At 42.4% G+C, this 15,404-nt stretch overlaps 1 protein-coding gene across 1 annotated transcript; it reads right to left on the bottom strand.

Annotated features, from left to right (window-relative positions):
- Window positions 1–4,322: 4,322 nt before the first annotated feature.
- pcsk9 (proprotein convertase subtilisin/kexin type 9) lies at window positions 4,323–12,309 on the bottom strand. Its single transcript, XM_036522319.1, has 12 exons — window positions 12,028–12,309; window positions 11,208–11,399; window positions 10,570–10,693; window positions 10,188–10,321; window positions 7,843–7,984; window positions 7,229–7,425; window positions 6,833–7,016; window positions 6,315–6,485; window positions 6,046–6,194; window positions 5,705–5,870; window positions 5,361–5,533; window positions 4,323–5,014 (listed from the first exon to the last, which is right to left on the bottom strand). The coding sequence occupies exons 1-12, from the start codon at window positions 12,205–12,207 to the stop codon at window positions 4,817–4,819; spliced, it is 2,010 nt and encodes a 669-aa protein (XP_036378212.1). The 5' UTR covers window positions 12,208–12,309; the 3' UTR covers window positions 4,323–4,816.
- Between the last annotated feature and the right edge of the window lie 3,095 nt (window positions 12,310–15,404).

Here is a 15,404-nt window from a genome sequence, read left to right as displayed (position 1 = left end):
AATTAAATAGAAACTATTCATGTAAAAATGTGTTCCATAGATGTAATTTCAAATGTAAGATAATATTTTAAAGTATCCTATGCTCTTCTAAGTTGATCTGCGTGTGTGTGGTTTAATCCTCTCTAGCAGGAACTTGTCAACATTTTGGAAAGTTAAAATAATTAATAAGCTTATGTTTTTTTCTGAGAACATTTTTTAAATGCACTTTAAGGTCAAATTGAGTCAAGATGATTTGAAAGCAGCATCTGACAAGTCCCTGTCTAGAGCTGATTAGGCACTCCCACACTGCAGCTGTTTCCTGTTTTAGTTTGAACACTTTGTACAAGGGCAGATTTTCAGACAGATTTTCTGTGGCACTAAGACAGTGGAAGCCTCCAGAAGGAACTGGCTGAGGTGTTGGTCTAGGCTGGCATGAAGAGGTTTGTACATGTCAAAACCAGGCTGCTTTGTTCCCATAGAACTGTATAAACCTCTGCATCTGCAACAACCACCAGGGTTCATTTTAACAGAACGCTGAGTATGTTGTAAGAATCATGCACAGATGTCTAAAGATCTGTCCTCCTGAGAACTATCCCTGCAGACAGCGGGGATGGGACCGTAGACTGAACGGAAGAAAGACTCTAGAACAGCGGCGTGATGGAGAGCGCACCAGACTGTTGAGCCAGGAGGCGTCTCCTTCGTTCATCCCGCCCCTCCTGCCCCCTGTCCACTCACAGCAAGGCTTCTGAACGACGAGCAGTGAGACTTTTGTCTGCTGGATTTTACTTGTTGTTGCTCTTTTTTTTTTATGTACCAGATCCTTTTTGTCTTTGCTTTGATTGACATGCCTTACACTGTCAGAGCACATTGCGAACGCCCTCTGACAGCAGCGCTGGCAGTCTTACCCGGCATTAGGCTTCTGGAGTCTTGCGTGCCATTCACCGATGCAGGGAGAGATGCCATTACAGGTGCTGGAAGAGAGCGCAGTAATCTGAAGGGTAATACTTGGGTGCCAACTGATTAAAAGACACTGGTCTTTTAAAACCACAGACATTAGATGCAGTATGTACATTTTTTCAGTCTAGCATGTCAGATGCAGGATGCAGATGTTCTCCGATTAGTCTCATGGAATAGATTCCACACACCCTTCCCGCTTGGAAGGGGTAGCAATGTTAGTCTTAAAGATGACCTGGATCTCAGTAGATTCCAGGGTTTGCCAAATCGTGGTGTGGTTAAGGCACTAGATGCATCTGTGTACACGCAGAGCCCCTGCAGGGTGCGTTCAGGTTGCTAAGCGGTCCATTTGTGCAGTCTCTGCCGCTGGCTGTCTTGAGTCTTTTGCCCAATGGAAGTGACCTACACGAATCCCTCCGGTATGTAAAAATAGTCAGAGTTGCGCCATTTCCCACGTTCTGCTCAAACAATTCACCCGGTCAGCAGAAAAGCGCACGTTCCCAGCAGCTGAGTGAGACAGGACAAGAGGTAGCGTATCCGATACGGGAGCTCAGATGAGGCTGCAAGCATTAACTGTTGCGCTTTAATCAGACTTTTATTTGCCTTGGCCTTTTTTTTTCTGCCTTATCACGCGTCTGTGCATAAGGGAGGGGGGGAACACACCATCGAACCTGGAACTCGTCTAGGGAGCCTCAAAGTGCCTTTACTGAACCCTCCAGACTGTTCACTTCCACCTCTCCTTTGAATAGAAACGGAGACATAAAACAGGAGCTCAGTCTAGAACACCAACATCATCATTCTGTCGGGTTAATACCACGTCAAGAGGCAACATTATAGGCTCAAGACAGACTGACAACAGCACTTACTGAAAGGGGCTGCATTAACCCAGGGTGGGACTGTGTAGTGGTTCCGCATGCGCTGGTAATGATGCAGGTCTTCCTGCGGGTTGGGTGTGAGTGAATGCAGTGCAGTTCCAGTGGCTGTTCCCTAAAGTTTGTAGACACGGTTGCATTTAGGTTTTCTTGCGTTTTATTCCCCATACTGTTTTTGAAGATATTTGCAGGGTTATGTTGTGGAAAGGTGCTGCTTAACTTCACTCTTACAGCATAGAGGCCTGGGTGTATAGCTTTAACACTTCAATGTTTACAGTGTGAGGACCTAGCAGTTACAGAGCTTGGAATGTTACTTTTAGTTTTGAATGGAAGTTGGAATAGGTGGATTAGGATTCCATGGCAAGCTTATAGTATACTCTTCTTTAGTAATGATTCTTGGCCACTTTTTTAGCCTTTTTACCATGTAGTGGAAGAGGCCATGGAGAGGTCAAGGGCTTTTCAGATCCATTTGGTTTAAGGAAACAAAAGGTTTCTTTGAGAATATCCATCTGTAGTTCATCTCATTGTAAAACTCTTCTTCTCTTTCACTCTGCAACTGAATGTGACTTTCACTATGGTTCTTGGCTTTCTGTGTAAGTGTGTGACAGTGTGTGTATGTGTGAGTAACTCTTACGAAGCCTTGTGTTCCACACGGTTGTGGCATACTGGTGATCCACAGGACGGCTGGCCTATCCCCGTGCCCGTCTGCTCTGAAGGCCACGCCAAGCGAGACTGGATTCACTGTGTGAAAGAGCAGGCGTTTCACTCTAACGGGGATGGGGTGACGGGGTTAGAAATTCAGGTGAGATTTGATGGGAATCCCATGAGATTTCATTTGATATGCAATTCATTATTCATGACATGGTTTCTTCCACTGAGCTGGAAGGCTGGTTGTAGTACAGACTGAGGCCAGGAGAGCCCCCCCCCCTGAGCTGCAGTGCTGGAAGGAGAGTGTTGGGGCGCAGTGAAAGCAGTGGAAATCACCAGTTCAGTGCCTTCACCAGAGGCATGATTTTGTTGCTGTTTGCCCCCTACCCCCCACCCATCCCCACCCCATGTGCTCCGAAGGACACATTCCCCGTAAGGTCAGATGAAGATGTGAAAACTTACTACTGTGACAACAGAGTCTCACCTCTCAAGAACTGTGTCAAGTTGCCAAGGACAACAAGTTCATTCTTCAGTGAGGCAGATTATGGAAATTTCAAAGATGACTTTTGTGACATCAGTAAAACTAGCAGGGTTTAATGAAGAAAAAAAAAAGTATATCTTCTCCTCCTGCCATTTTCCCAACTGGCACTGGTAATCACTTCACAAGGTCCCAATCAGTCCTTTGTTTTTAAATAGGGGTGATGGGGTGGGTAATAACATAAAATACGGGTTTTTATTCAGTAAGTGTCATTTTGCTTTGAGCATTCATTTTGCTGAAAGTTAGTATGAAGTGTCAGAATTCTGTAATGCATGTTAAAATGGAGTGTTAATTTGTACATCAGAGTTTGATTATGGGAATATTTGATAAAAAAAATAATAAACTGGAATGCACAACCTTTTACAAATCTGGTGTTGTCAATATATACTATTTATTCTTTAATCATCTAGTGATTTTAAAATGAAAGTAATCAAGCTGAAGAAAATGTCGCCAATAGTGCTGTATTTTAAGATCTTTTATTGAAAAAATGCAAACAGATGGATAAAAATATATATACACAAGTGCCTAAAAATCTTAGGTCCAGGTGACATTCTAATGTGGTATTCTCTGTATGTGTAAATGGTTACAGGTGGCTCAAGGAAAAACAGCCAACCCATGCTAACACCAGCATGGGTCATCTTCAGTGGCATGAAAACCTATACAATGAAAACGCATATATCTCTTACTCTTTGTATTTCGGCCTCAAGGTTTAAACCCCTAGAATCCAAATGTTCAGAGGAGACTCAGTTTATACCTTTTTTAAAGGGCATCTGGGGAAGTCTGCCTTATTTTTGTCATGTTTGAAAACTGAAATGATGGAAATCTTAGTTGGAAGGAAATAACATAGAGCACTAATTCTCAATCCTGCTCCTGGGGGCCCCCAGCTCTGTGGCATGTTTTCCGTCTTCCCCTGCTCTACCTACCTGACTGAACTCATCAGTGGCACTTTTGATTAGCTGAGCACACCTGATTTAATCACTAATTTCAATCAGGTGTGTTTGGAGCAAAGATAGATAGAAGATAAGCAGGATAGGGGGGAGTGAGAAACATAGATATAGAGGATGAGTGAATAAAGGATGCTAAATGGACAAGAATGAATTGTTCTCCATTGAGAGACCTGCACACAGCCATTGTTCATTATGCCCAAGTTAGAAGTCTTTATATAATTATAAAACCTTATCAATGACTTCTAAATATCCTACTGAACATTTGAACCACAATTCAAAGAGAAGTGCTTCAAGGAAACTAGGAAACTGCAGAACCATGGGTGAAGCAAGTAAGCCCCAGGAGGTAACAAAATACACATCTTTCAGGAGTGTTAGTTTGTGTGCCCCTTACACGAAAGTGATTGAGTAAAAAAAAAAAAAAAGACTGCATGTTAAGAGCCATTAAAATAATGTATTCAAAAGTATGTTATGATTGATGGTTATCTTGAATTGTGTATTTTCTGTGTGGCTTTGATACCTTAAGGACGGCTCTGACAGGGGATAAGTATACAATGTTTTGTTTTAAATCCATGCTGCGATTAAGTAGAATGGAAAGTAGGAAGCTGCCAAGACAGGCGGAGTAATCTCTCCTTGCCTGTCTCTATTTAGTCTCTGTTTTCACCTTGAATAACAACAGACCATCATGAAGCAAACACATAATTGCACATAATTCTAATGGCAAAGCAAACTGAATATTTTGCTGGCAACACAGTACTTGGTACACAGTTCACTAAATATAAAGGAAGGGTTGAGTGGCAGTTACCAAGCCCTTCAGAGACCAGGGCAGAGGGTTCGGTCAGGGTTGTGGCTCTGGAGAGGGCCTCTAATGCCTTACAGACTCATTTGTGGTTGGTCTCTGTGTGCACCTGGGCTTGGCTGCTACGGCAACAGATGGCGAAGGCTTCAGCCCCCTTCCCCCCTCCTGAGCTCCTCACCAGACAGGTATTTCCCCTGGCGTATGCACCATGGGTGACGGAGCCACGCGACAGGGCATTACAGCCAGTCAGAGTCCAGCCATCCTCACAAGACACTTCCACCTAAGACCCAGAAATGCACAAAGGGCTCTGACAGCAGCTCTCAGACCCCATCCTTTTTCATATCTCAATCAATCTCTCTGCAATCAAAACAACTGGAGGTATCTAAATTAATTGTACAATATAAAAAGTAAATTTTGACTTTTAAAAACAGATGAGCAAAATTAGTCCATAATCTGTCCTAATTGCACTTTTCTTTAGTGTTGTGTCACTGAAGGAGAGGTAATGAGAAGTTGTGGCCATGATTACTTGCTGACATCCTTTATCTTAGCATTGTTTAGTCATAGGCAAAGACAGTCTTGCACAGCAATAAACTTAAGCTGGCCTGAAAATCATGCTGCAAACTCACCTGCTCGCTGAAGCCAGATGGTGCATGCTCCTTCACTTTGCAGTGCAGGTTAGGAACCTGGCAGCATGTGGCATGAGATCTCACTCCTTCCCTTCCAGTGCACACCTTCCTGTCGCCATGGAGAGGCCTTGTGGATTCAGCCACGCCCCCAGAGACAGAATGCGAGCTGCAACCTGTGGGGAGGAGTCAGAGCAGTTCCAAACAACACATAAATGCATTCCAGTCCCCATTCATGCATTCACAGAATACCACTGAATGATTAACCTCATGTTGATTCACAGAGTACAGTTAGAATGAGTGGATCCAGAATTTTGACCACAGGAAGTCTAATGTGAAATCTTAACCTGTGAGATGGTGGTCCGGGTGGGAACACGCCGCCTCTGAGCCCTCCTGCTCGCTGGTGGTGACCTGGCACTGCGCCCTGTCCCAAGTGCAGCAGCGGGCGACAGCATGTACCCCTTGATTCCCAGCTCCGTTGTGAGCCACACACTCCTGTCTCCCCTCATGCTCCTGCCAAAGGGAACACAGTCAGGGGCCAAAGCTGACATTCACACATGTAAATTATGACATGTAACAGGCTCAAAGGAACACTCTGTTTATACGGCACACAGCAACGCCACATGCTAAAACCAATCAAAAGCACTGCATGGCAGGTCCACCATTTTCGTACCTGAGTGTCACTCACCTGTATGGTCTCTCCTGCATGGACACCACTGGGGGAGAAGCTGGAGCAGCTGAACATCTCCTCTCTAGGCTGGCAGCGGGCGACAGCGGTGTCAGAGGGCGAGGTGCCCGATCTCTCGGACCACACCGACCGACACATCAGCTCCTCCCCTGTGACACCCAGAAGAATATTACCACCTCACTGTCACAGCTGGCTCAGAACATTCACTCCCTATAGCCAATTCCGGTCAAACAACCATGCCATGGCACTGCATCGCTGTGACCTCTGACCTGCGGAGTTGGAGGTAGGCAGTGCAGCCACCATGTTGGGCGTGATCAGGCGCTGCTGCTCTGGGAAGGCGCTGAGGTCGATTGCGTGTTTGACAGAGTGCCACAGTAGTCTCTGCAGGACCTCTGTAGACGTGAGGTTGGGGTTGGAGTTGAGGATTACAGCTGCAATGCCTGAGAGGACACAGAAAACAGATTGTTTGCACAGGCAGATCTGCAGTACCCATTGTTCTAGTGACGCAGGGGCTAGGTCACCAACTATGGCCTAGCAGCAGGAGAGAAGCCTACAAAACAGTGATCATTCATTCTAAACCTCAGGAAGAGTGTGAGTGCAGACTGCTAGAGTTAAAAAAATACATTCAGTAAAACTGAGATTTCTCACCATTTCTTGTAAATGACACCCTTATAATACACAAACCACAACCACGGTGCAATGTTCTATCTGCCAAGCTGTGTTATATACATGGAAATGAATGCACTTCTCTTATACTTAAGAGGCAGTAAAATCACTGCCATCTTACCAGCAACATGAGCGGCTGCCTGTGAAGTGCCGCTCTTGGCAGTGAAACACGTCGGACAGTCGCTGGAGGCACTGACAATGTCATCTCCTGGGGCGAAAAGGTCGACGCAGCGCCCGAAGTTGGTCCCCGTCGTTCCCAAGTTTAGAGGTTGGTCTGCAAAGTTTGTGGCGCCGACCGTTATCACCTGTGAGAGAGGACATCATCTCTCAAAAAGACAAAGCCTGGGTGTTCTCAGTTGTGAGGTGCTCTTCTATCTCACACTAGATTCACTGTAACTGAACCAGACTGAATGTCCCTGTGCTTGTACTGCCAGCGTGTTCAGTGTGTTCATTCAGCTAGATTGCCTTTGTCACATGACAAGGTCATGTGATTACCTCCCTGTTGCGAGAAAGTTACCTGGGGTTCAGAGGCAGGTGAGTACAGACAGGCGTCGTCACGGTAGTTCCCCGCAGCAGCAATGAGCACCCCGCCGTTACGCACCATCTCCCGGCAGGCGGTGTTGAGGCTGCGACTGAACCCACCCACGAAGGGCAGCAGCACGATCAGGGGGCTGTAGGGCTGGGCCAGCAGCAATGCACGGATGTACTCCAGGCCTAAAGGGCAGCATTTACATTACATTACATGTATTGAGCTGACACACTTATCCAGAGCCACTTCCAGCACAATAGTGTGTCCATTCAATCTAAACAAACAGCAGTGTCAGACCAGGCTAACAACACTCCAAGATCAGTGAGTGTGAGCATAAAACTATTCAATCCCTACCACAAGTTAACTTGTGCAATCTGATGGAAGCCAAGTATGCTACGATACAACAGCCCCTAGAACACAGAATCCTACATCACAATACTGTAAAATAAATATCAAATACTACACTCCCCCCAGCAGAAACACTCCCCCTGTCACTCAAAGCAGTGGTGTGCGAGGAGGCTGCAGGAGAGGAGGCTAGGCCGGATCGGACAGGAGCGCTCTTCCCGCCCGCCGTTCCGCAAGGCCACGCCCTCGGCTCTTACCTGCCAGCGCCCCTGACACAGTGCCCTTTCCCTGGCAGTTCAGCACACGCACGCTGCGCACGCTGGCCCCCCTCGCCACGCCCGAATCGCGCCCGTTGATGATGCCGGCTGTGTGGGTGCCGTGGCTGTCGCATGTGCTGGCCTGAGGGAGAGGGAGGGAAATGTTCCACAGGGTGGTTGTCATTGTTGTTGAAATTCATCGTCTATCTGTGCAAACCTCAGAAAGTTTGTCATTAAATATCACTGTTCAATGACAATATTTTTTTTTTTGCTCCTGGGGGAAAGAGGTTTCTGTCCAAGTCATTTACATTCATTCCTGTAACTAACAATTATCCATGCCTACACAGAAATTTGATGTTATAATTATTAATCTTTTTCTTAGTAGACGTTACACGTTTATAAAGCCACTTTCTAAGTCCAGTTTTCTATCTGTGTGTTTCACCTATAACCCTAGGTCCACAGTCCAGTGCTCTACCACAACAACACATGCTGGCCAACCCATCTTGATGTTGCTTCTTGTGCATTTTCAATCAGATTGTTAACCTTGAACGTGGTTTGGAAACTCACATCTGAAGATACTTATAGCTTTGTTATGACACAATAATTCAACACAAGTCATCACTGCCTGACCTAGAGGTTCTAAGGGAGACATTCCAAAGATATTCCAAAGATATCAAGTTACTGTTGATAAAGAAATGAATGATGAGAAGGGTACTGTTGCTGTTGCTGCTTGAGAAACACAGTAACTTTTGTAACCTCTTCTGCCATCTAATGGTGATAATGTGATATTGCACCACTTATTACCAAACATTGCCATTTTGAGACTGGAATGAATTAGCCTTAAATAAATGTGAGCAACACATACTGCATGGTTTGCCCAAATGTGAAAAATACAACGTTATGCCTTAATTATGTAAGACCCAAATCCATGAATATATATATATATATATATATATATAGATATTTTTTGTACCATGATGGAAGTCCTTGTCAAAAGTCAGATGATTCATGTTCAATTGAATAGTTTAAGTGGGTAGACAAAATAATGGAAACACCAAACCAATATATGAATATTTATTAACAAATAAGGGTCTGGGCCACCTGTTCCCTTCTGAACAGCTTCAGTCCTTCTTGGAATGCTGTTATACAAGGTTTTATCTGATTCTAATGGGATACTGGACCATTCTTTAAGAAAGAAAAGCCCCATTTCTTTAAAAGATGAAGAAGGTAGAAATCTATTCCATGCCCTACATTCTAAAATTTCCCATACAGATGCAATGCTGTTTAAATCTGGTGATTTGGGAGGTCATGGAAGGTGTTATACTTCATCTCCGTGTTCACGAAACAACTTTTGAATCTGTTGCACGCCATAGGGAGCATCTCATCACTTAAAAGTGCTTTGTATTCACACATAACAGACCTCCTAACAAGTTTAACAACTGGAAACAGGTTATGCAAGTTGAAGGCTTCCTTTGGTTTTCTCTGAGTATAAATCCATCCAGATGTAGGTAAAAGAGTGAAAGATGGCTCATCAGACCATACTTTCTACCAATGCTCATAGGTCCTGGGTTTTGTGCTCATAACCCCAGGTTGTGCATTGTTGCACATTAGCCTTGGTTACATGTTCCTCTTTTCTCATGCCATTGTGATTTTTGACATTGTTCCCTTTGACACATTAAATAATTTTGCTACATTGCTGTGACTCATGACCCTGAAAGTCAGGCACCAACTATTTGATCTCTTTCAAAATCAGTTAGATATCTCTTGTTGCTTTAGCAACTCACATTTTAAGGTAGTGATTTTAAAATGTATTTTTATAGCAGAAACACATTGGTAATTGGTATTGATGTGTAGCTTGTGTAAACTCCTTTTTAATTGTGATTTAGTTTCTTCTAGATATGAATCCTTTTTTCATTTGGTATTTCCTATTTCCTATATTATTTTGTCTATAGCCTGCATGTTTATACGTAGCAAAACGTTGGGATATAACCAAAAAAAGTAAAATTTTCAGAAAAAATGAATATTCATAAGCACCTGTTTTCACAACTCAATTGCTCAACAATGCAGGGATAGAATTTTCACATCAATTTAAAATGTAATCTTCTACCACAGTGAAATAATTCAATTTCCACAACTAATTCTACAGTGTGAGCTATTACACCTTTTCAATTCATAGTAGGCTCTTTATGTTTAAAAAAAAAGTATACGCAAAAAAAGTGTCAACAAAACACATTACAGGGGACAGAGAACAATGATTTCCTCAAAATACAATAAAACAGTTGAATTTTCCTTTAATGCATATTCTTCCTGCATCTCCTGCAGACTATGACTTTTTTGTGACCAACCTCTCTGTGGACCCGGACTCCATCCTCCTCTGGAACACTGTTGAAGTCAGTGACCTGCACTCGATCCTCAATCTCTCGATGGCTACTCTGAATGCTGGTGTCCAGGAGGTACACCTCCACCTGCCCACCATCATCTGAGAGCAAAGACAGACATTATCTCAGACACTGCATACCATGCAAATGTACCTAAACTACCAGAGACAAATCAAATTCATAGGCAGTGACGCTGAGCCCTACACCTATGCAGCCCCCTACTTTGCAAAGACACAACTGATGAACTAATAATTAGCACATGAGAAACAAACATCGGTTTGAGGAAAGTGTGTTCATCATCAGGGGCTAGTTTCAGCAACAGGCTTCAGCAACCATTAATTGCACCTACTTGGTGGAGAGTACTTCCCAGAGGCATGCTGGGTCTGCACAATTCGGTCCAGATTCCAGGGAATTCCCTGAGCAAAGATGGAGGAGTCCTCCTCAATGTAGTCTACGTGTGGGAGCTTCAAGGCCTATCAGAAAACCCAATACACAAGTCTAAGCTTCAAAATCCTTTTCAAAATTGAAACAAGTATAAGAATATCATTGTGTACCCAGTGCTATCCAAAAAAAACTAAATTTCACCTAAAATGATGTTCGTGAAGGGATCCTATAAAACCTGCTGTAGCAGCCCATATTATGCATCATTGACAGCAGAAGTTACACTGTGATACAATATCTGCCTTCTGCTGCATTGTCTAATCAGAACAGAGTCAAGGACCAATTACATGAAACACGTTTGTCATACAGTCTATTGTCCATTCTTCATTAGTAAGAATCCCACATCTACATAATCTCAAGCATCGTAAACTCTGCATGTAATTATACACGCTGATACCATAAGTAAGTGTTCCATGCATTTTTTTTTTTACTTTGATGCTGCATTCGAACTCCTAGAATGTCTTCTAACTTATTAAACAAACCACTTTCAACAGGGAAGTCTCATTCTTAAATAGTCCCTGAATACGGTGAGTAAAAGATCTTTACCAGGTGAAGGACGTCGCTGCTCATCTTGACAAGAAAACCATGGAAAGCTCCTGAGAAGGTCTGAAGGACTTCTATGAGGTATCCGCGTTTGGCCGCTTTAGCCCGGAGCCTGCGCTTAGTGCGCTCCACCTGGGACTCGTGTGTCCCGTCACGCAGTACTACAATATACTGGCCAGGCATGCGCCAAGCGTCCTGTGAGCAAAATACCAAGGGATTAGAGGTGGTCTGTGTTTTCAGTTTTTCCAAGGATTATTTGATATCATAATTTTAAGTAGAGAGGAGGAAGAAAATGGCTGAGAAAATATACAACCATATTTGTATTTACCATGAATAAGTAACCTCTATATAAACAAACGTGGATTCACATTTTACAAGGTTGGTAATCAACAGCCGGGGACAGTTTTGCCGTGTTTCGCAAAGTTATACCTAATTTTCTAATAGCACTATTGTGCAAGTATTACAATCATCTGTACTCGAAAGCTACTAAAATTAAATGCAAGAATCACTGATAGAAAAAAAATCTTAGATTGGGCCCGTGATTGGACTATATCCAGGGTATAGTTCAATACATGTATATGTATTTAAACAAAAAAAAAACATATACTTTGAAGGCAATGCTAAAAAAAATACCAATATCGGTTCTGGGCAAACTTCATTTTAAACAATCAAACAACAGTTTAGCCCATCTCTAATCGCGGCTTTAATTTTCCGAATAATAGAAGGAGAGAAAGGTTGGGTCTGGTCTAGTAAAAGCACAGCAATTAGCTACAATCTTACATGCGCAAGTACAAGACAAGAGAAAGGTTCGTTGGCATCCTACCTTATTGCACCTGAAAAAGTCTGCAGGCGGTTCAGTTCCAGGTTCTGGTTGAGTATCGTCTTGGAGAATCAGGGACAGGATTAGCTCATCATCCTCTGTGTAGTCTTCGGAACACACGGTAAATGGCAAAACAAGTTGCAAAACAAACGCAAAACTCCACAATCTAACTAATAGTCCCATTTTAGAATAGTATGTGTGAGCTACTTTTATATGACTACAAATAGATAAATATTAAGTGATATTATGAAACAAAGGAAACAAAACGTATGTCTTCTTTACCACGTGCGTTGTGGTGCAAGGACACAAGTGCTTTGGGGATACCTGCGCAAATTTGTGGCCAACAGCTATTGTAAAAATTAACATACTATTACTGCTTGAGTTAGCGCTACCCTTCTAGGCGGAGACTGTGACGTTTTGGGGGGTCACGCCACTACATTTGTATCGAACGATTCTGCATTGTTAATGAATACATGTGCACAGCGACAGTGTAGGAGTCGGATTTCAAGTGGTCTCTGGGGATGTTACGACTGTTCAACTGCAAGGGTAGTCGGATTTCTGGATATATAAAAAGACAAAACTCAGGACATCCGAGTTGACAGCTGAATGATCTCTTCTCTCCTAAAAGACAGGCTGTAGCCTGTGGTTGAGAGTTAACCCATTGTGTGTTTCCAATGTAACAGTAGAAAACAAATGAAATAATTTGTAATGGCGTTCTTCATAATTTTGGGCTGCGCAGGATATTTTACATATATTTGGAGACGCATAGTAGCATGACTCAGGTCGATTTTAACCAATTTATTTTGTGAACCGTTTCCACAACAGCCAGTTTAAGCGTTTTGTCATTTTAGCAAATATGTACCTAATTCATTAATAAATGTTGCGCATACATATTTATATAGAAAACGTCTTTGATTCTGCGCTGAATTCAGTGCCCTGGCGGGTCACGCAAGGAAGGGAATTTCTATCACCTCCGTCTAGCATATCCATAAACTGCAGCACAAGATTTTGTCTATTGATTAATTACCACCTTTTGAGACTCGACGTGGATTCCTCTGGAATTTGAACCTGTTCTGAAACTGGTCAAATGGTTTAAACGAGTGACCATGAGAGCATACTGTAGAGGTACGAAATATACAAGAGTAAAGTTCAGCAATTTTAGTTACATTATACCAATCAGAGACTAATCTACAGCAATTTACAGTTGTAAATATCAATATATCTTCTCATTCAACATAGTGTAGATATTCAACATTCAAATAAGACTAACTTCACACAGAAATGACCAAAATACATATTTATTAATTCATCTGGAGTTACTGAAACGAAGAAGGGATATGGCAAACCCTACCAGCATGTATTACATCAGCAAAGGTGGTTTTACAATACAACATATGAAGAGTTATATGTATATATATATATAAATAATAAATACAAAACAGACGTTTAACACAAAATGTTAAGTCATTGAAAGCAGTTCTACGTTCCACACCATCGCTTCAACCAGACCACAAATCCGGGTGCCTGTAGCCACTTAAGTAGTGATAGTAAACGGAATAGCCATAGGGGGCGCCAATTTCCTTTCTATAGACGCACTCACGTTTAGCATTACCGAGGGTGATCTTCATCTACCCGTAATCCAAACGATAAAATCTCCTCGACCCTTTCCATTCATTTTAAACATATCCGCAAACGTTCTTAGTCGCAATGCTATGCCAATAAACGAGGTTTCCGCAATGCGTGCAACCAGGCACGGTGGTCCTGGGCTATAGTAAGCCTTTTTAATAGTTAATCCTTCTCTCCCGATGTCAGCGACAGATTTATGGAACGCACCAAGCCAATGATTGATTGCAGCTCGTTTCCTGCTGATTGCATGACAGTGCAGTTTGAGACCAACACCAATTACTGCGTCATCAATATTGTTTGATTTTAAAGCAAGCCTCGCGTTTCACAAAGCGGCACTATACCCATCTTTCACATCAACGTCGGTATTCCTTGATATCAACATAAAAAGTTGTATGTTTACTGTAGCAATCACTCTGTCAGACGGGGTGATGTTGCTACTTTTTTTGCTTCCTTTTGCCTTTTACGGATGTGGTAATGTCGCTACAGTGTTCAGTGGGAGACCGGGGCTCGCTACTATTGGCTCTGGCAGTTTAGCGTATTACCTCCCTTGGGAACTCCCATTCGCCACAGCACTATATCCTTTACATTCTTCCCCTGTCTCCACATTTCCTTCCTTGGAGCACTTGAGTAAGCTTGTATAAACGCTGAGCTGGAGTCACTCATGATGTTAAATGTTAAAAAAAAAAAGTCTGCATCACCTCCTGCCTTGCAAGCCCTGTTAGAGTGGTCTTCCCTCTACATGCTTGCTTCACTTTATCTATGTGAGGATGTCTGAGAATGAGAAAACCATTTCTGAAGGCCACCGAGAGCACCATTGTTTCTAAATTTGCTGTGCAATATCTGGGTATAAGATTATAATACTTCTGATACTGACAAATTTCTTGTGAAATTTGTCTGCATGAGTGGTACGTCTGATGTTTGCACTTTCCACCGAATACAGTGGAAATATATAAAGATACTCAAGCCCAAGTCAATACTTTAGTCTGGAAGAGAAATGAAATTCCCAGCAGGAAGAAGGACCACAGCAGAAGTATTCAAATATATCTATCAAATAACTCCTTTAATCATATTTAGCTCCTTAATTTTTTTAAATAATAATGTTTATTAAATACAGTACAGGGAAACTATGAGATATGATACAAAGTCAGATATTAAATAGAGCTGATTAAATTGTTCAGCTCATCATTTTGTCATTTCCCTCTCGCTTTTCTTTCAGGTGAGAATGCCAGGCCAAAATACACATACCAATAAATAACTGATAGGGGACTGGAATCTATGTGAGTAGAGAAACACAAGTCCAACATTCATTGTACCAGCAGGGACAACTGACTTGACATTTAGGCAAAGAGGGGAACATTCACTGCAATGCTAAGATAATGAAGAAACACCTGTAGATTATACTTTCCTTTATCAAACGACAGTTTAATAAAACAAAAAAAAAAAACCTACAGATGCTGAGTGGGGACACAAGAAGAGTCCTAAAGTGTGATTTAGCTAATGCTGACTGAATACTGTTCTCTGCTGGATTTAAGGTGAAAATGCAGGTTGAGGACTAAGGAAAAAAACTGATAATAGACAAGTGCTAACAGCAAATGTGTCTTAATTATTATTTACCGTATCCCCTTAGTTGGGGAAACTCATGCAGATTTAGAAAATACAGTGCAACAAAAATAAGCAAGTGCAAATAACAAATGAACAATCATTAAAATGCAACACGGAGCCATTTTAATTGGATAAGATGGCTTTCTGTAAGA

This window comes from Megalops cyprinoides, chromosome 2 (genome assembly GCF_013368585.1).
Source record: "Megalops cyprinoides isolate fMegCyp1 chromosome 2, fMegCyp1.pri, whole genome shotgun sequence".
NCBI classification, from domain to species: Eukaryota; Metazoa; Chordata; class Actinopteri; order Elopiformes; family Megalopidae; genus Megalops; species Megalops cyprinoides.
Note: the sequence above shows the minus strand (reverse complement) of the source record. Positions and strands in the feature narration are given on the sequence as shown.

Excerpts from the sequence above, each read along its gene's own strand:
- pcsk9 (XM_036522319.1), bottom strand. The coding sequence starts at position 12,207 with ATGGGACTATTAGTTAGATTGTGGAGTTTTGCGTTTGTTTTGCAACTT. Across the intron at positions 11,400-12,027 it reads ACTTTTTCAGGTGCAATAAG|GACGCTTGGCGCATGCCTGG; the intron begins GTAGGATGCCAA and ends TTTTGCTCACAG. Across the intron at positions 7,426-7,842 it reads TGTGTCAGGGGCGCTGGCAG|GCCTGGAGTACATCCGTGCA; the intron begins GTAAGAGCCGAG and ends GCTGCCCTTTAG.